At 39.7% G+C, this 19,567-nt stretch overlaps 4 protein-coding genes across 4 annotated transcripts; 1 reads left to right on the forward strand and 3 right to left on the reverse strand.

Annotated features, from left to right (window-relative positions):
• Positions 1-204: 204 nt before the first annotated feature.
• LOC144635675 (serine/threonine-protein kinase Nek7-like) lies at positions 205-1,759 on the reverse strand. The gene has a single exon (XM_078494759.1). It carries the CDS (start codon positions 1,705-1,707, stop codon positions 643-645), a length of 1,065 nt encoding a protein of 354 aa, XP_078350885.1. The 5' UTR covers positions 1,708-1,759; the 3' UTR covers positions 205-642.
• Positions 1,760-3,924: 2,165 nt separating this feature from the next.
• LOC144634822 (leucine-rich repeat protein 1-like) lies at positions 3,925-7,898 on the reverse strand. Its single transcript, XM_078493855.1, has 4 exons — positions 7,636-7,898; positions 7,377-7,475; positions 5,437-6,155; positions 3,925-4,741 (listed from the first exon to the last, which is right to left on the reverse strand). Exons 1-4 carry the CDS (start codon positions 7,828-7,830, stop codon positions 4,492-4,494), a joined length of 1,263 nt encoding a protein of 420 aa, XP_078349981.1. The 5' UTR covers positions 7,831-7,898; the 3' UTR covers positions 3,925-4,491.
• A 79-nt stretch (positions 7,899-7,977) lies between these two features.
• LOC144636726 (tubulin-folding cofactor B-like) lies at positions 7,978-16,341 on the forward strand. The gene is made up of 6 exons (XM_078495926.1): positions 7,978-8,164; positions 9,720-9,863; positions 11,607-11,706; positions 12,774-12,962; positions 13,914-13,986; positions 14,644-16,341. Exons 1-6 carry the CDS (start codon positions 8,054-8,056, stop codon positions 14,762-14,764), a joined length of 738 nt encoding a protein of 245 aa, XP_078352052.1. The 5' UTR covers positions 7,978-8,053; the 3' UTR covers positions 14,765-16,341.
• A 517-nt stretch (positions 16,342-16,858) lies between these two features.
• LOC144636727 (B9 domain-containing protein 2-like) lies at positions 16,859-19,518 on the reverse strand. The gene has a single exon (XM_078495927.1). It carries the CDS (start codon positions 19,482-19,484, stop codon positions 18,954-18,956), a length of 531 nt encoding a protein of 176 aa, XP_078352053.1. The 5' UTR covers positions 19,485-19,518; the 3' UTR covers positions 16,859-18,953.
• Between the last annotated feature and the right edge of the window lie 49 nt (positions 19,519-19,567).

A 19,567-nucleotide genomic window follows, 5' to 3' on the forward strand; every position in this document is an offset into this window, starting at 1 on the left:
GCGCAGTAAGGATGCGCATAAACAACGTAGTTGTCCATGTTCTTCGATGTGCTTGTGTTCGCATCTTTGGAGGTCAGTCGTGTAAAGTGGGCGAATAAAAGGCACACAAAATTGTCTCGAACGCACTCCGCTAATCCATGATTATTACTAGTTATAGTTTTTTTTTTAGCGTTTTTAAGGTTTCAAATAAAAAAAACGACTCTGTTATAAGTTGATGTAGTGAAGTGCATTTTATTTGGATGTAACATCGCAACGTTCTTGTGTTACTTAAGCAATTTTTATTTTTGTTACATTCAGGGAGAGCTAGTGCAATCCGCCTGGAGGAATTACAGGATATTTATTGAGACATCGAAGCAGCTAGCTATATAGTTTTCCTTGATTCAAAAAGTGAATCGAAACCTTGTTAGAAGTACCGAAGTTGCAATTTATGCATTTAGTTAAAAAAAAAGACGACTTTGGATTACATTTCAGTTTGCCATGCAATTGCGTTGTATGTAATTGATTGAACACCAATCTGATTTTAAGTATGTGGCTTCTGTAGGCATAATTAAACTGCTTATAATCCTTACGAAAGCCTCTTAGCTCAAAATTAGAGCCATTTCTCCGAACTTAGATGAGTGGCGTTATTAAACACTTGTTAAATCAAAGATCGACAATTTCCGGACCTTGATAACTTTGTTTCATTCTTTCAGCAACCGTAGCTACTCTATAGGCAAGCTCTTCCACGCTAGGTCTTTGGTCAGGGTCTGCTTTCATGCAGTCATGAATCATGGTTTTGAGTTCGTTAGAGAAATTTTCATTGATATTTGGAGGGGCTCTACCTTCCATGATGTTAGCCAGAGCGGTAAACATGTCCGTTCCTACAATCTTGTAAGCCGGTTCCAATGTTGCGAGCTCGTATAAGACACAACCAAGGAGCCACACTTGACTCCCGGGGCAAAACAACTGTCCTTTTAAGACTTCCGGAGGGGTATAAAGTCCCATATCGGTATCTCCCAGAGCCATAGCGTTCATACTATCCTGTGGAGAGGACGTGTAGAGCAAACCACTGTCCAGTTTTAAAGTTCCGTGTTCATCAAATGAAATGCGCTCGGTCGGTTTAGAAGTATCGTAGAGAATTCCTTTGTCATTCAGATACTGCATGGCGGAACACAGCTCAGAAAATGCTTTCCATATTAAGTATTCAGGCAAAAGCCTTCGCAGTTCTCGACGTTCACCGAGAATGTCCACAAGTGCGACTGGAGGGTACTCAAACACAATTATATCCGTACCTCCCTGGTTAAACTGCACAAAGCTGTGCATAATATTTGGATGGCTTACCCCACTCCAAGCTTCCATAGCGGTTTTAACACGATCATCAGCTAGACAGGGAGGCACACATTTGAGCAGTACCTCAGACATGTCTAGAAGACACTTGGCCGGGTACACACAGTGAGATAAGTGCTCTGCGTTCAAGTTATTTCGGTTGACGTAAAAATCGTCCACTGTGAGCTGATTGGCCAGGAAATTGATCATCGTCTTTGGAATCGGCAGATCGACAATTCGAGCCAATCGCTTGAGACCCATGGACTGCAGAATGAACGTGCGACAGTGTTGCTGCAAGGAGCCTGGTTGCGAGTCCTCTGCAGCAAACGCGCTATCAGGGTTAAGAATATTAAATTTTGCTTCCTCTATGGAGGGATCCTGCAGTCGCGTTCTTCTCGCCATGCGTCAAATTGTGCGACTTTCTTCGCTGGCGCGTGCACATCAAATCATTCGAATCCGGTCATTACAAAAATTAAGCAATTAATTAGCTTAGCGCGTCACAATAGCGTAAATGAGATCATCGTTTTCTGATGTCCTCATTAGCAAACATTAATCGAAAATTAATTTGAGCTGTAAAAAGCGATTGTAGTTCAAGGCCACGTCCATGTTGCGTTATCGTTGATGAGTTTTCGTCACCGTTAATTCACAGGGATATCGTGTTTTCGATCGTGTATGCGTTTTCGTGTATCGTTCACACTGATGTACCGTATTGTTACTTAGTTCGCGGGACTTAATTTGCGTGATTTTCAAAGAATTGCGAAACTAAAGACCCGCAAAATGTATTTTTCATAAGGTCATTCTAACGTGATTTTAATGCTTTCAACATACATTGTACTTTTTGGCCAAATCGCGAAAATTAAGGCCCGCGAAACATGCCTGTTCCATTTTCGCGAAAACGCCTTAGTGTGAGCGGGGAAGTCGTAACTGGCCGACACGATAAGAACATGTTAAATAAGATATTTTGCTTTGAAAAACGTGAAATTTGAGAAACAAGGCGACTAGACTAGACAAGGCTTGAACGCAGTTTTATCCTCTACCTTACTTTAAATATGGTCGTAAATAGATGACCCTGGAACGAGAGTATTACCCAAAGTAAAGTTCTTTTCACGTACTGAACTTGTTTCGGAAATCATTAGACTATGACAACGTGACTTAGCGCGCGCATCGTAAGGAACCGTTATGACGTAATTGGCGATGCTGCAAACTGGTCATATTACGTCACTTGCGAAGGCACAGTTTACCATACTTGGAAAACTACTGTAAAGTGACAGTTAATACTGAGCTGTTGTTAAGAAAAGAAATAAAAAAAAAACAACTAAAATTCTTCCTTTCGTAACAAACACCTTCAAATCTCGGGCTCGATACTTCCAAATGCTGTGTGAGCTTTTCTTTCTTTTTTTCTTTCGATATATCTTTTATTCTCAATTTGATGGGAAAACCGTCACCCACTCTCCTAACTAAGGTCTTCGAAATTAACGCGACTAAATAAACGCGAACTGTAGGGAAAATTTCTTTTAAATATAGTAAATTAATGCGAGGGAAGGAGCAATTTTTCAAAATGAAGAAAATTAACGCGATTTTTGTTGTTTTCAGAGATATTTTGACTGCTGGACCGCTCTTCTAAAAGCAAAAAGAAAATGAAAATATTGCAGATGACATATAAGGCTTTTGCAAAGGACTGAATAATAGTGAACAGAGAGGAGAGAAGGATATTGTTTCCTAGTTTCTATATGCGTTCGAACAGTATCCAGTCCCATTGATGACGCCTGAATTGCTTTAATTTGAAAACCATTTTTACAAGAAAACTGTTCCTTGTTATATGTGGCCGATAATTTCAGTTCAACTTTTGGGAAAATGAATTGCGCGCCAAGAAAGAAAGTTTTGCCAGTTGTAAATGAGCCGATATAACAAAAACACATGATGGTTACGGTGAACAATAGAAATATAATAGTTGCTACACACAAATAGACACTTATTACACACCAAATCAATTGTTTCCTTTTGTTTAAATTTGACCATTTAGCACTCGCTGTTTGATGTTGCTTTACGGGGTTAAATAAAATTCCAATTTCGCAATCAGACTCAGATTCGAAATTTCGATCGGCAGAAAAATCGGCAGTCAACACACTCACCTATACAACAGAGCCTCGTGAGACCATATGAAAAAAAAGGCCGTAAGTTTCATCGTGTCATTTTCATGCAAAGAATTATTCCAGGGTTGCCACTCCTTAGAACCCAAAAAATCTCTGACTTTTCCCTGACCTCAAAACACTCTTCACCGACCTTGAATTACATTTGCTTCAGCTTCTTTTGCAGACCATCGATAGTCTTCTCTTCATTTTTGATCTTTTGACGTTTTTCAGGGATTTTGAACGCATGGCATTTGACTTCACCAACAAATCCATTTTGTTCAGCCAAAATTCCCTGACTTTGACAAGAACTAAGATTTTTCCTGACTTTTTGCAAAATTCCGACTTTGCCTGACTTTTCCCTGAACGTGGCAACCCTGTATTCAGAACAAAAAGGTCTAGACTGTTCACAGACTCTATTTTCTTCTCCATTTTCTTATTTCTTCCAAACCCGTTGCGCTTTACATTCGCCGCTCTTTTCGTCTACATGTTGCCGTATTTTTTTCGCGGTGAGAAAATTAAGGCTGTGGACACTTTAAAGAGATAAGTAATTTTTGAGGGGAGCTATCTTTCCGTCACGACGTAATAAAGCTTTATTTTAAATACTTCTCTACTCTGTGTATGAGGCATACATGAATTAGTTTACTCTACTAACACTTATCTACTACACATACATGCTATGAAAAACGTTTACAATTCAAATGAGATATATTTGAGATTTAAGCTGTCAATGACCAACAATATTCTCTAATAATTCTCTAATAATTAATATGGTGCACTTCAAAACAGCATAATGTAATTTGTGGATGGAACAAAGGCAAACTCTTCATGCAAGTTTGCACCTTGCAACCTATTTAGCACATGGAAATTGTCTGCATGTTTCATTTCATTTCCAGCAACTTTTTGACATCAATAAACTGAATAAAAATTGTCTTTATTTCTACTCCTGCCATGGTTTCATTATGTTTTGCAATCATTAAAGACACCCTTCTTGGAGCAAAGGTTTCTGTTGATACTTGTATGCCGCTTTCTGTTGGACAAAGAAACCTCTGTGCTTCTACCGCCAGTACGGTCTCTTACTGTTTTGCAACCTTTGAAGACACTTCCTAGAGCAGAGAAAGCCCTCCGCTGGTAGGTGGCTTTGTGTTGGACACACGGACACCACTGTATGGGCGAGGTGATGAATATTGATGGTTACAATGTGGTGGACACATGATTTGAAGCAGTAGTTACCACACAGGCATTGTTTGGCAGTGTCCAGAAATACACACAGGGATGATGGAATGTATTCCTTGGAATAGGAACACCTAAAATAGGATAATAATAAAAACTGTTAGCCTTTGTTGCTGGGAGTAAATTGAATGTAATTTAGTTAAAAAATCAGAATGATTATGGGTGAAAATGTCTGCTCCAATCCAAAAGAGATGAGCCTTGTTCACACATGCAACACAAACACAAATGCATACACATGCAATGTTCACATGCGTGAAGAGGGCAAAGAAGGAAAGGTACGCAGGCGCAATTTCATGTTTTTTTTGTTAAAGTTATCATAGCAGACAAAAACAAATAAACACTGAATGAATTTTTTCAAAATTGCAACCAAAAACAAATAATTATTGAAAAAGGTAAATTTCATGGCTAGTACGAGGTAGTACATTGGTAAAGTCTGCATTCAAGATCGTTGGCCAATCTGGCCAGTGTTTCTCTTCAGTTTCTGTTGCATAAAGTGACTAGGACTATTGCTACTCCCCAATGGATGGGATGCAAGTCCATCACAGGGTTGCCCCCCTCCAGTTTAATTCATTGGTACCCATTCATACACCTGGGTGGAGAGGCAATGTGAGAGTAGAAGTATCTCTTCTAAGGATCCTGTTGGTAGGCCAAGGGGATGATCATGCTCCCATCCATTCTCCTTCCCCAACATGGAAACCACTTATGTCACATAAATTATAACACTAGATCCAGAATTTAACTTTACAAGAAAACAGAACAAAAAATTTACCTATGCTTTTTGACAGCAATTCCTGCACATTCCTTCAATGACGGAACAGTTAATTTGCTGACAATGTTCCATTTGTCCTGATCCAGAAATGGATTTTCAGACACGTCAACTGATTCCAGCTTCAATTTAGATAAACTGTACGGCAAAACTTTGAGCTGATTATGACTGGCAGAGAGGAAACGTAAACTTGAAAGCTTTCCAATGTTAACTGGCAACATGTGAAGATGGTTGCGATCTAGTTTTAGATGAACAAGGCTCTTTAAGTTGCAAAACGCCAAGGGTAAAAGCTTGATTTCATTTTGGCTGAGATCCAAGAGCTTTAAAGACGATGCCAATGCTCCAGTACAAAGTGAAGGTGGAAAATCTCTGATCCTATTGCCACGTAAAACTAGCTCAGATAATGCAGATAAATTTGTCAATCTGCAAGGAATCGCCCTTATTTGATTGTCAGCTGCATTTAAATATGACAATCCTCTCATCTGTAGGATTCGTGCTTCAATCCGTACAAGACCACAGTTGTTGACAGTTAGTTTGTTTAGTGTACTTGGAAATGGCTTTCCAAGTGGATAATCGCTTCGCCGTTTGATCACCATGTCAGTTTTAGGCTTTTCAATTTCTGAAATCTTTGCAGGAGCCAGTGCGGACAGGTTGATCTTTTGTAGCTCTTTGTCTCCAAGTTTAAGTGTGGACAGGAATGTTTTGAGACTTGATGGATCAGCCTGCCAGGAAGGTAAATAACAGATTAAATGAACTGACACCCACTTCTCACACTACAATTAGTTTGTTGATCCCACTGTTGCACCTAAACCTTTTCAGAGCAGGTAGTCCTCACTGTAAAAACCTTTTGCTATTTTACACCCGCTTTCAGTGCTACGTGCATAGCACCTTTCTATCGACATCCATCTTTCAAAGTGCTTAACAAGCAGCACGGATCGAAATTCACCAATCACAGCCCACTAGCATGACCTTCTGACCTTATGGGCTCATTTGCATGAAACCAACAACGTAACGGTATACATTGGATTTGATTGGCTCATTTCAAACAGCACGTCAAAAGACGCTGTCGAAAGATGATGTTGAAAGATGGATGCAGAAAGATAGCTATGCACGTAACATTAAAGGCGGGTGTAAAAATATCCATTCTTGCAATCTGTAGGTGGAACCCAACCAGTCACAAATTCAACATTTATCAGTTGTTCTGATCCCTTCCTCTATTACTGGTAAGCCCCCATGCTGCCTTTATTTGGTACACCCAGCGCTCAAAAAAGTTCCGGTCCAGTTGTCTGTCTGGGACAAGTGTATTTTGCTCCTGGGCCCTTGTCTGATGGGCAGGTAGGCCAACTAAATCATGAAAAAAGTGAGCTACCAGACCAGCATGCAAATGCTCTGGACAAGCAAAATTTGAGAATTGCTTGTTCGAAGAGCAAGCTGGAATTGAAGGTTTTTTCAAGTCTTGTACACCTAGAATAAGTCTTTTCTCTCCCCATCCGATGCCTGTTTTAGCAAATGGAAATTGCAGTTTTGATCTGTGAGATGGGCAATTGTGTGATGCTGACTGCCATTCAGAAGGTAAGTGGAGGGGGGCAGGGGGGTCTGAACCTCCAGGCTCCCATACCTTTTACTCCCGCCTCCCTCCCCCTCCCCTTTCCGTAGCGTATTTCTCCTCTTTACCCCATATCTATTGCAAAATATGATGAAATGTTGCACAATTTTACTCGTTATCTCCCGGTTCCCGCCACCTTAGGAATCCTGTTTCCCGCCCTCCCTTCTCCTGTTTCCCGCCCCTTTTCTCCCGGGCTCCCACCCCCCTGTCCCCCTCCAAAAGTAACTGTCAGTTTGATATAAGTTATAAGTAAAGTTAGTACATCTATACATTTAAACTTTTCTCCACAAGAAGCTCCCCTCTTCTCCACTCCACATTTTAAAATTTATATTTGTACCTTGTTAATAAATAGATCATGTGGAGGTTCCTTAAACCGAATTGTTGCTTTCCCTTTTTCAAGAAACTTGGAGAAGACCTGCTGTAGATTTTCTTTAACCTAAAATAAAAAGATGAGTTTAAAACAAATCATGTGAAATGAACAAGATAATAGTCTAAGCTTATTTTATTGTCACGACTTTTTCTTAAGCCCTGCTCTATTATAATCACATTGTAAATCAAGAAAGGGCTAGTTAGAGGCTTGATTATCCTGAACAAACCTTATATTTTGCACCATTTCTCTCCTTTGCGGTGCAAACTAACAGAAACACAGTCTTCTTCCCATTCTCGTCAACATGTTTTGGAGTCTCCTTACGACCAATAGCCAGAGACGCACGGGTTGGCTTGCTTGCATTTCGCATGTTAAGCGAAGGAGCTACCCGATTAACGATCGATATTTCGCAATTTAGCCGCATTTTTGCTTCCTTTTATGAAAAAATAAGGTTGTTTTTCACATCCTTCTTCGTTCTATCCTTGCCGCCATATTTTGACTATAGTCACGTGAACAATTCGAACCAATCCCTGATGAGAATAAGTCGTGAGCCCGCGATAAATCAAAGGAGTTGTCGTCTGTCACTTTCTCTTTTCACACATCTGCGCGACCATTTTAATATATTTTTACTCCAAAAAATAGGTAGAATGGCCGGAATAGAGACACCAGCTACCGTGGCTGTTCAGATTACAAGCTCGATGACATCTTTTACGTCAGAAAAGAGGCTTCAAAGAAACGAAACGATCTCTTCTTTAAAGGTATTCTGAACTTGTGTTTTGCGTAAGCTTATAAAATGATTATAGATTTGTTGGTGTGTTTTAAAAATTTTTTTTTGTTTTGTTTGAGTTTTTCTTTTGATTTGTTTCGATTGTGGTAATGAATGTAAGTAAGGAAAACAGAGGAAAATGGTTTGAAAATTTTCAACCAGGAATAAATTCAAGCCAGAACGTTTAATTCATGAAGGCACAACTTTATCTGAGCTTTCTCGTATATTGGTTAAAGCTGATTTCCAGTCCGTACTGCGCAGACTCGGGGTTTGTTTACGTTTTTGTTTTGAATTCGTTGAAACGTTACACTTCGGTGACAGCATACATGAAGTTTTTTAGTCCGCCATTACAGTTCGCTTCGTTCAAGAACTTCCGATGAGCTGAAACGTCGGTTTGAAATAGCGTCAAGGTTCTTCTACTCGTTATTATTTGTTCTGCAAGGATATCTGGCGTTAATAATGAAGAAACAGGTAAGTTTGTCACGTAATTTTTAGTTTTGCTCTGTTTGTGAGGCTCACATAAACATTGCAGCCGAGATTGCGCAGTACGGACTGTAATTCATCTTTAAAGTACATGTTTATATTTGTACATGTACTACTTTTTTCATGGCTTGGGATGTTCAAAGATTTCTGGTGACAAAACTTGTCACCCTGAAGTATCAATTGATACCAACAAATTATCGAGGACACCTGAGAAAAATGCTTGGGGGAGTAACCTTTAATGGACTATTATCCTATCCAGGGTAGCCTGTGTACAGTCACAGGCTAATCTAGGCTGAATATATAGCAATACTCCAAGTAGTTTTGTGCTTCAGAAATCGGAGTTAGCCTTTAAGCACCAAGGATTGCAATTCAGCCTAGATTTAACCCTTGCCCCCGCGACGATTGGTTGTCTTTACTAGTAGCGGGGCAAGCAATCTTGTAACCTTATTTATAAAAAACAAATTAAGTTCAAGTCCAAGTTCAGGTTCAATTTGGACTTAACCATACCTGCGGCCCAGTGGTGTATCTGGAGGTGTGTGAAAGAGAGAGGGGAGAGCGCAGGGTTAGTAGGCATTAAGGCAAAGTAGAGATGGACTACCCTAAAATTACGGTAAAAAGCCCTGGGCTTATACAACTTCATAAGGGGTTTTGGGTGGGCTTATAAACGGATGGGCTTATAACCAGGAGGGCTGATAAGCTGTATAAAGAAAACGTTTTGAAACAAGCCATGGCAGTGCTGTTCAAATTACTTTTTTAAGTTAAAAAGCCATAATAAAGCAACATTTAGCCCTGTTCAGTACTGTCATCCAGCAGAGGGGGGCCTATATCGGGGGGGGGGGGAGGGGGGCTTATAACCGGAACTTTACAGTATTTTGTCCTTTCTTGCTGGAAAAAAGGGGAGAAGGGGAGTGAATGGTCAGGACCAGGATCCCTGGATCACTCTTTAATATCTGCCACTGTTATCCTGCCTATACTTGAAAATAGTTTTTCTCAAAGATTTGTGGACAACCTGGACAGTTCCTCTGACTAAGTGCTTAACATTTGAATCTGTTTATTTTTCTCAGGGCAAATTAGAACTAATAACAGGCTGCTCAGCAATGACTATGGAAATTCAGCTCTTGGACATAGAAGGAAAATTTTTATGTATCCTAAATAATGAGGATGCATTACTGGGTGCTTATCCAGTTGATGACAATATGAGGTTACATGTAGGTATATCTTTGTTATATGTCTGTCAATAATATTTATACCATAACTGAGAAAATTCTCGCACACTCATTGGTCAAAAGTTATGGTTGACGAGAGTATAGACCATGAAAGTGACGTATCCTGTAATGCAACCCAAGACAAATTTAGGAAAACTTGAGATATTGACGCTATTTTTGCGATATTTTCCAAGACATAATCAAGCGAGTTGTAAAAAGGCAGCTGGAACATTGAGGATAACATTTCCATAAATTCTTCAGCTTCAAGTGAAAAAATGCGATCCTATGAGCTGTCATGTGTGCCTGACTTTGCACTGATTTTCCATCTAATTTGCCAGTAAATTTTCCATGTCATGGTATAAAACAAGTCAACCTCATTTTTTTCATGGTCTACATTCTTATAGACCATAGAAAATTGCGTCATAAAATGTCCAAAACTTTGCAGTGAAGCCACTGGCCTAACAGCTTGTGATTTTGAACATTTTATGACGTCATTTCTATGGTCTATAAGTCAAGAGTGTAGACCATGGAGAAATATGGTGGATTTGTTAAATAAGTAATATGAATGCTGTAGGACATGGTATAATCTTTATAATGTAAGTGAAGAAAAAATGACATCTGTCTACTGTCTGTAACTCATTTAGGACAAGAACCAATGGGGTCAATTTGCAAGCATTGAAACATGAAAAAAAACATTATAAATTGAAGACCGGTGGGAAAGAACGGCCGCTGGACTTTCTGGCTAAATCAAACATTATCAAAACAGCTCCAAATTGCGCATGCAGGTTTGTTTACGTGTGCTAAACACTGTCCTTTGTTTCATTTCACCAGTCTTTCATTCGTTTTTGAAAAATTACACATGCAAAAAAAAGGCATTTTGCAAGCTTACGTTCTCCCAGTCAGCTAGCAGTCTGAGTTTTCCAAAGCATCGCGTGTACATCTTTCCCTGCAGGGTTTTCTAAGCTTTTCTAAGCTTTTCTAAGTCCAGTGGCCGTTCTTTCCTGCCGGTCTTCAATTAAACATGACAAGGTTTAAAACCCACCTGGCAGGAGGCAAGCCAGTTGGCTATTTACGAGCATAGCCGAGAAGTTGAACTTGGGTCTACCTTGAATCAACTCCAGGCAGTTCAGAATGGGACCTGAACCTAGGTCTTTTGGATTTCAAGTCCAGCGCCCTAACCACTCGGTCACACCCCCTTCTCAGATTCTTCTCTTTAAATAACTTAACATTTCTTTTGCTGCTCAAGAGATGATTGCTATTTGAACTGAGAAAAATCCACATGGGTAAAGATGTGACTCTACGGAGAACTGCCGAGTGTCTCAGATTGGTTATTACCGGTACATGTACTTGGTTTCAAATTAAAAATTCGGAGCAACTACAGAATGCAGGGCCACTTTTGATTGGGATTGTGCACTAAGTCTTTGGTGTGGACATGTAGTGCCTCGTTTGGTTTGTTTGGTCCTGTAGTGGAAGTCTTTGGTGACTGTGTAGATTGACTGTGTAGGGACAGTCTCAGCAGTCTTCAGCATGTAGATTGAGTGGCTTGTTTGGCTTAGCAGTGACTACTGAGCCAAACAAGCCACCAAATATATCCATCTTTAAAAGTGGCACTGTATTCTATAGTTATGCCAAAAATTCTTAATTGATAACTTTAGGTAAAACCTAGCTTTGTAAAATGAAGGATACACAAGTCATGTATTTTTTGGTAAATGATTTATTTAATTTCTCTTTGAATCTAATCACAAGGTGGTGGATAAAGATCCCACAAAAAAGGCAGGGCAGTTTGAAGATGTATCAGCTGTAGAAAAATACGAGATGAGCACAGATGATTATTCAAAGAGATCTGGTTAGTAACAAATTATTAGCAAGAATTATAGACATGCAATGCATGCAGAAGGCTGTGTTGCTGAGAAGCGCTTTTTTTGCACCCATTGTGATCCTATAAAAGGTATAGTCTGCATCAAGCCTAGTGGCCCATCAAGCCAGAGCTTATCCTGGTTTCAGTAGCATGAAACAACTAGGAGTATTACTACTCCCCCCTTAATGGGATGCTAGTCCATTGCAGGGTTACCCTTGGCATTAAATTCGCCGGTACCCATTCAAACACCTGAGTGGAGAGAGGCACTATGAGAGTTAAGTGTCTTACCCAAGAACACAACACAATGACCCCAGCCAGGGCTTGAATCTGGACTGTTGATCCAGAGTCCAGCGCACTAACCATTAGGCCACCGCGCCTCCCATGCCAATGAAACAAGCCAATTATTGGCTGGTATAGAATCACAGTTTGTTGCTAAGAGATCTGGTTAGTAACAAATTGTGATCCTATACAAATAATTGGCAAGTCTTATTGGCATAGGTAGTTTATGCAGAAGGCTCTGTAGCCGTAGCTCTTTTCACGCATTGCATACCTACGATGCTAGCAAATACTGGTAATTCAAATTCAATGTTAGACAGTGCATGGCCTGTGGCTAAGAGTTCATATCATTGATAGTTTTTTCCTCTAGGGGCATTTTCTAAGATATATTAATCATGTTTTCTCTTTGCAACATCAAATTTATAAAGAGGTCTAAAAGTTGATTTTATGCCGGATGATAATGTTTTTGTTTTCCTATTTTTACATGTATTCCATGGAAGCAATAAAAAAGTATTTTTCTTGCTTTCAGTAATGTTTGAAGCTTGTTACCTCTCTTCTGCGTTCAATAACAGCATCTGTTCATTAGAAGTTTAATACTGTGCCTAAAAAGTAGTATATGACTACAATGAAATTTGCCTGCTTCTGATCTAGACAAATATGTTTTAAGAAACTTGCTGTTGTGTGGCATGCATTATAGAGAATTTCAAATATCTGGGAGGCCCATTCTTGAGGGAAAATATTCAATCTCATCTTTCTTCAAATGAAATCATGTTACACAGATTCAGTGAGAGCCTTTAAACAAAGAAACAAAATGGGCCAATTTAAAGAGAAAACACCAGAAGAAATCCAACAAGAGAAAGAAAAACAACAACAGGAAGAAGCTGCTGCTAAAGCGATCACCGTTGGTTCTCGGTGTGAGGTCAGCGTTAGCAATCAACCTGCTAGGAGGGGTGTGGTTATGTTTGTAGGTAAGGATGTTTACAGGCTCATTTTATCATGTCTGAAGAGTTTTTTTCTTGTATGCACTTTAAAATTTCCAGACACAGTACTACCCACGCCACTGATGGGTGGAATGGGACCGAATCTTTGCCTTGCTGCCCCGCCTATCTTGGTTGACAAATTTCAGAAATTCCTGTGCTCACATGCTCTGTCTCCTTGCCGATACTGTTGTTTGTGGTTGTTTGTTTGAACCATGCTTGGTAATAATCTTGGTTAAATTTTATTTTTTTATTTGTGCACCAAAACATAAATTAAATTAACTCAGTAGAAGAAAGTGGGCGGGGCAGCGACGTGTGCGTAGTATCCAAATCTCCATCTGAAAATATACCCCTTTATATATATTAGGTTTTTCACCCCCCACCCCTTTTGAAAAAAATCTTCACGTAAATTTGCACTTAACAGTGTGTTGATGCACCTTTGTATGCATTTTTAGGAGTGAATGCCCCCAGACCTCCCTAAAAGGGTAGAGTCTTATAAAGTTTTAGACACCCACTTTTTAATTCCAGGCCTAATCATGCTTCAGAAATGTAGGGTAAGCGTACTGTAGAATTCCGGTTATAAGCCCTGGCCTTATACAACTTCGTAAGGGTTTTTGGGTGGGCTTATAAGTGGGGGGGGGGGGGGGGGGGGGGGCTTATATTCGGGAGGGCTTATAAGCGGAAGGAAAAAAACGTTTTGAAAAGAGCCTCAGGAGTGTTGATTGAAAATGATACGTTTTTAAGTTAAAACGCACAAAAAAGCAACATTTAGCCCTGTTCAGTACTGTCATCCGGTAGAGGGGGGCTTATATCCAGGGGGGCTTATAACCGGATGTATTTTTTTGTTTCCAGTTTGATGGGCCTATAACCGGGGGGGCTTATAAGCGGGGGGGGGGGGGGGGCTTATAAGCGGATTTTTACGGTATATTTGTTTTTTTTCAGGACAAACAGACTTCAAACCAGGCTGGTGGGTTGGTGTTAAGTATGATGAACCTTTTGGCAAAAATGATGGCAGGTAAGGAGATCAAGAAAATAAATTTGTTAAGTTTATGATACTACCGCTAACACAATAATTTTTTGTTCTCATTGTTCTATGCTGACAACGTGTGATTTTCCTGTTGGGCTAGTGGATTTTATCCTTTCTCGTTCCCACTCAGAGCCGCTTGCCCCTCTTAGCCGGCTGAGCCTGGGGCACGAGGAAGGGCTAGTGGCTCTGGGGACACGTGATTTGATTGGCTAAGTCTTCAACAAAGGAAATTTAAATTTAGCAAATCAAAATTATCAACCATAAAAAAAACTCTTTGTTGTAGGGGAATTTACTGCAGTTGATTTGATTGGCTATGTTTACATTCTCTTTGTTCAAAATCTAGCAAATCAAATCATGTGTCCCCAGAGCCACTTGTTCCCTGTGCCCCAGGCTCAGCCGGCTAAGAGGGACAAGCAGCTCTTGGGACAAGAATGGATTTTATTTATCACTTGCTGGATAGGCAAGTAACATTTTTGGACTTTTCTTTCAACAGATGAAGAAAGGCCACTGAAAAAGGCCATTCAGGCTAGCACATAGGGGGGCAAGCTAGAAAATCCATTTTCTTTGCACCTTGTGACAATAAACCGTGTATGGCTCACATTATTTCAGGCCAGTCCAGTAACTTTGCTTGTGTTTTCCTTTCAGTGTTGCTGGGAAGAGATATTTTACCTGCCCACAAAAATATGGAGGATTTATTAAGCCTAAAGATGTTACAGTTGGCGACTTTCCAGAAGAAGACTTAGGATTTGAAGATGATGAAATGTAAACTAGCCCATTGCAACTATAACAACATCCCAATGACTGAAGAAAATAATATGGACATCACTACTAAATTTACATTACTTGTTGCTATGGCAAAGTCTCTGAAAGCCTGACATACAAGTGACAATGTTGATTTCAAAATGTACAGTTCCAAAATGTGTCCAGACCCACCCCATGGAAGGTCATTGGAAATTCCTAGGGGGGTCTCAAAAGCCAAAATTTTTAAAGGAAAGTATGGAAATTATCTGGAATTTCCAGGGGGCTGGTGGGGATTTAACCTAAAAAGCCTTCCGTGGAAGGGGTATGGATATTTTCTGGAACAACACAATGGACAATTTGTAGAAAGCAAGCACTGGAAAAATGTTGAGTTACAGTCCACCAAGACTCATTAATATTATAGATATGCTCATTAATTTTGCAGCTATTCATTTTTAGTTTTTGGAACTGGTAACTTAATTCCAGTCTTCTGAAAACCTTAAAAGGTTGTTGATGAGACATCTGGTCAGTTCTTCATAGTGTCAGAATTTAAATTATTTTCAAGAGTATGTAAAAAAGAGGAGAAGAAGGAAGGTCTTTGAGAGCTTTTTTCCCTGTTTAACTTATACAGCTTTAGCAATTGTCACAAAACTTGTGATCTTGTCTTAGTTAGTTCCTGATTCATATTTCTACAGTGGAACCTCGATATAACAAAGGGCCATGGGACTGGCAAAATATGTTTGCTATAACGAGGTTTCATTATATCGACTATTACAGGAGCAAATAATATTGTTCGTTATATTGAGGACTTCACTATATAGAGGTTCGTTTAATTGAGGTTCCACTGTATTACTCACTATTCTTTCATTAATTTTTAATTTTTTGTGACATGAAATTTTTTACAGCAGTTTTATTTTTGAGATGGACGATTTGTTGCATTTTGTAGGATGCATTTCTTTCCATTTGGAAAGACTAAGGAATTATTTTTTGCAATTCCCTACAAGTGGTACACCTTAAATTTAACTAAATAAAGAACTATATGTACATGTAAGTATTGTCAGTATTAAAATTTTTGAATTTTAAATAGCCTGTGAGCAACTTAGACTTGGCACAAGCCTGCTTGCAGGCTATTCTTTGAAGTGATGTAAAATACAATATCATCCGTTAACTAATCATTAGCAACAACATACGATTTATGTTGTGGATCATGCAAAAAGTTGCAAAAACTTCATGTCATATGGTTATTAGTTTGAACCTTTAGTCATGATTGAGAAGTTGAAACCTTGGGTTGTAATAAGCATGCTGTAGGCCTTTCAGTAACAAGTAAACTGGAGTGCGATGAAGTACTCATTGTCTCCTAGTAAAGGTTAAGGCTGCACTCGGGCTTTTAAAGTGTCAAAGCAACAACAATGATTTATTGATTACCAGTATGTCCCCTTTGGGACATGAAAGAAAAAGTTATGGAATGGATGTTTTCTTGTGGTCTGGTCAAGATTTTTTTCCATGTATCTCAAACTCCACACCACAATATTTTTTAAATCTACTGAGGAAATAGCAAACGTTATAAGCTTTTCAAATCGCAAAATAAAAACTTTAAGTCACCTAGCCTGCGTAGCAAGTGTTACCGTGCGAGCGAAGTGCTGTGTGTCGGGCATGAGCAAAGATTCTGGCGATAGTTTGTAGATGATTGTTGTAAAAAAAATGGAAGCCTATACATAATAATACCTATTTCTTTGTTATCGGACTCCATTTCGCTAGAAACAGACAGAAAATACTTGCGTTGTTTCGGAAAATACTTTCATAGCTCAAATTTACGACTGAAAAGCTTTTTGAAGTAGCGACGACGGAACTGAAAAGTTTTTTCGCTTGTGGGAACACAGCAGGCGATCCCGAGCGGTCAAGATGGCTCCATCTTGACCGCTCGGGTAGCCAATCAGAGCACGGGATTCGTTTCATCTTGACTGCTCACGGAGCTAGTAAAATAATAAATGTAGTTACTGGTTTTACTATGGCAACACATGTAATCAGTCAGTAACAGTAACCTCACAGGGATATCATTGACAGGGATTTCTTTAATCTTTTAATGTTTTATACACATAACACTGTAAGAAACTGGCTAGTGAATCTTACAATTAGCTATGTCTTGAGAATTTTTATCATACAAGATTTACTCTTTGATAAATACATATAAAATATTTACAAAAGATAAAGAATGTTGTCACTGCTACCCAACATGACGTGAAGGGAACACAGTGTAACATCCCAGAAAACTTTCATTATCTCATGATTGCAACAGGCTTAACACAAGAAAACGGACCTAACACTCTCTCATTTTGCTCAATTCTTCCACAGACAAGAGATGTCAAAAATTTAAACCAACACATTCAACATCTCACAGTTGCAACATTCTGAGCCAGAGTAACCAGGCAGTGCTCTTTTTCCTTCCCCAGTAAAGGTTCCGACATTCCATACCAATGAGATAGTACACAGAGATCGGTGGTGTCTGACTGCTTGTCGCTTGGTTAAAATTTCATATTTAAACCCCATTTACATGCGCAAAAAAAGTCAGCAGGGCATGGCAAATTTTTGGCACCATGCTGACACTTTTGGGCATGACACTCCCAATTATCGATGTGTAAATGTACCGATCCCAAATGTAATGTGGCACCAGTGCCCAATTTTTTGGAGGAGCCGAGTCTCGGCACGGATAAATCAAGGCACTGTGCACAAAACTAGCTTGACGCATGCGTAGTTTTCATGAAAATGGCGGCCACTGCAGCATTCACTCGCCCCAAAGGTCCTTGTTTCTTTTAGTCACATGGTCAGCGAGAAGAGTACAAAAAAGAGAAGTTCTGGGGAATGCAAATGCCAACGAGGAAGAAAATAATAGAAAGCTCCCGCTTTAAAAAAAATGCCGTGTGAAAGCCACGTCCACCATCACTGCAAAGAGCCATTTATTTTTCAATCCTCTTCTTCTGATTTCATCAACTCCTTTAAGATATCGATTTGTTTTGCCCTTGAACACTGTTGAATGTATTAAATTGTCCACAACTCGTTCCTTGTCGAAAAAATTCGCGTTTTGCACTGAAAGCACGATGGGCAATCACAGCAAAACATTTTTCTTACATTTCTTGGGAAGAAAACCGATGGAAAGTAGGGGTGCCGATATAAAAATTGGTACGGTACCTAGCAGGAGAAAACCTTCTCGTTTTGGTCGTGTACAGTCAACTCTGTAAGACGGATACCTTCGGGACCGGCCGCAGCTGTCCGTCTTAGAGAGGTGTCCGCTCTGTAGAGAGTCGCGTTTAACATGACACCAGTAATTCTGAGATAATAAAGCTAAACCTTTGCACAATACACAAGCCTTTGCTAACTGCAACAAGACTTAAATTATAATAAAATGGCCGTATTTGCTTTTCAAAGGAAAAATTGAGAGCTTCTACAAACTGTAACACTGTAAGTAGAGAACGACCTCTTTAGTGTCCATATACGTAAGCAAAGAAGTAATCCGTTAAAGCGTCATTGTTTGTGGGAAGTAAGCTTGGTATACACGTATCCTTCGGGCACTGACTAACTTTGCGAAGTTTGGAAGTATTTTCACTAATAAAACATGATAAAAAAAACACTTCTCAAGTGTCCGTTAATGATTTCAAAGTGTCCATTGTCCGTCTTAGAGAGGTGTCCATCTTATAGGGAGTTTGGTTACAGTAAAATGACTGAAAAACGGCAGGAACCATTACCAGGTGTCCGTCTTATGGAGGTGTCCGTCTTACAGAGGTGTCCGTTAAGAGAGAGTTGACTGTAAATGGGTAGTGCTGTGCCGAAATGGTTTGGTCACGGTGCCGAAAATTTGTCGTGCCGCGCCGATTTTTTAGCGCGTGTACTGTAAATGGGGCTTTAGTAAGAAGCAGAGAAACTACAAGGCCCTGTAGAGCTGTGTCATTGGTATGGAGTCGTCTGGGTCATGTGTTTCTCACATGGGGAAGAACCGAGCACAAAGAGAAAGGTTTGTGTCAAGTAATAATGTGCTGTGCAATCAACACAATATGTTATTACATGCAGTTTTGTATGAACCGGTATGTTACTTGCCGTCTTGGAGATGTGAACATTTAAAAAATTCTCAAAAACGTTTCTACAGAAGCATATACAAGCTAGCAACTTTAAGGTACTAGATGCAGCTATCCAGTGTACTTCTTGCAGTCATGTTTGTTTTTATGTTAGCATTCCACCCCAAACTTGTCAAAGTTTCTTGTTATGACGCCAAGTTGCAAATGTACTGTCCCCATAGCAATCGTTCTTAGTTTATATCTGTCTCCACCGGTATAAATAGCGTCTGAACTTTTTAACTGAGGCGCACCGCCTACGAAAAAGCTACGAAGTTGTTCAGATTTGCTCGAGCTGAGCGGTCTCCAAGTCACGCAATCAACACTATGAGTCCCAGGAGAGGTCGGAACGTGACAGTATCCATAACCGTAAATCTCGTTTCTGCCATAAGAATCCTGATGCCAAACTTGAAAATGAAACTTTGGCCAGCCTTTAAGTCCTTTGGTTGCGAAGTGTAAGTCTATAGGATGACACCATCTTGCACAGTCTTCGTTTTGCGGATTGTCAACTTGAGTTTGGCCCTCTTTTTGCCCAGCTAAGAGTTTCCACAAACCGTCAACATGTACGGACCATTTACAGTATAGATTATGCGATGGAAAGCCACTAGCACCGATGATTTCGCCAATAACATGAACTTCCGCCATAACCGTTTACTTACAAAATCTTTCCAAGGGAAAAAATCCAAACATGGCGGGCTTCATATTGCGCATGCGAATACTGCGCCCGC

Source organism: Oculina patagonica, chromosome 13, assembly GCF_052425735.1.
Source record: "Oculina patagonica isolate OP01 chromosome 13, crgOcupat, whole genome shotgun sequence".
In the NCBI taxonomy this organism is placed as follows: Eukaryota; Metazoa; Cnidaria; class Anthozoa; order Scleractinia; family Oculinidae; genus Oculina; species Oculina patagonica.

What these genes read in the sequence shown, in the direction of transcription:
- LOC144636726 (XM_078495926.1), top strand. Translation starts at nt 8,054, where the DNA reads ATGGCCGGAATAGAGACACCAGCTACCGTGGCTGTTCAGATTACAAGC. An exon ending in ATGACAATATGAGGTTACAT is followed by an intron (nt 9,864 to 11,606) that starts GTAGGTATATCT and finishes TCTAATCACAAG; the next exon opens with GTGGTGGATAAAGATCCCAC. An exon ending in GGGTGTGGTTATGTTTGTAG is followed by an intron (nt 12,963 to 13,913) that starts GTAAGGATGTTT and finishes GTTTTTTTTCAG; the next exon opens with GACAAACAGACTTCAAACCA.
- LOC144636727 (XM_078495927.1), bottom strand. Translation starts at nt 19,484, where the DNA reads ATGGCGGAAGTTCATGTTATTGGCGAAATCATCGGTGCTAGTGGCTTT.
- LOC144634822 (XM_078493855.1), bottom strand. Translation starts at nt 7,830, where the DNA reads ATGCGGCTAAATTGCGAAATATCGATCGTTAATCGGGTAGCTCCTTCG. An exon ending in ATGATCTATTTATTAACAAG is followed by an intron (nt 6,156 to 7,376) that starts GTACAAATATAA and finishes CCTTCCTGGCAG; the next exon opens with GCTGATCCATCAAGTCTCAA. An exon ending in ATTGCTGTCAAAAAGCATAG is followed by an intron (nt 4,742 to 5,436) that starts GTAAATTTTTTG and finishes ATCCTATTTTAG; the next exon opens with GTGTTCCTATTCCAAGGAAT.
- LOC144635675 (XM_078494759.1), bottom strand. Translation starts at nt 1,707, where the DNA reads ATGGCGAGAAGAACGCGACTGCAGGATCCCTCCATAGAGGAAGCAAAA.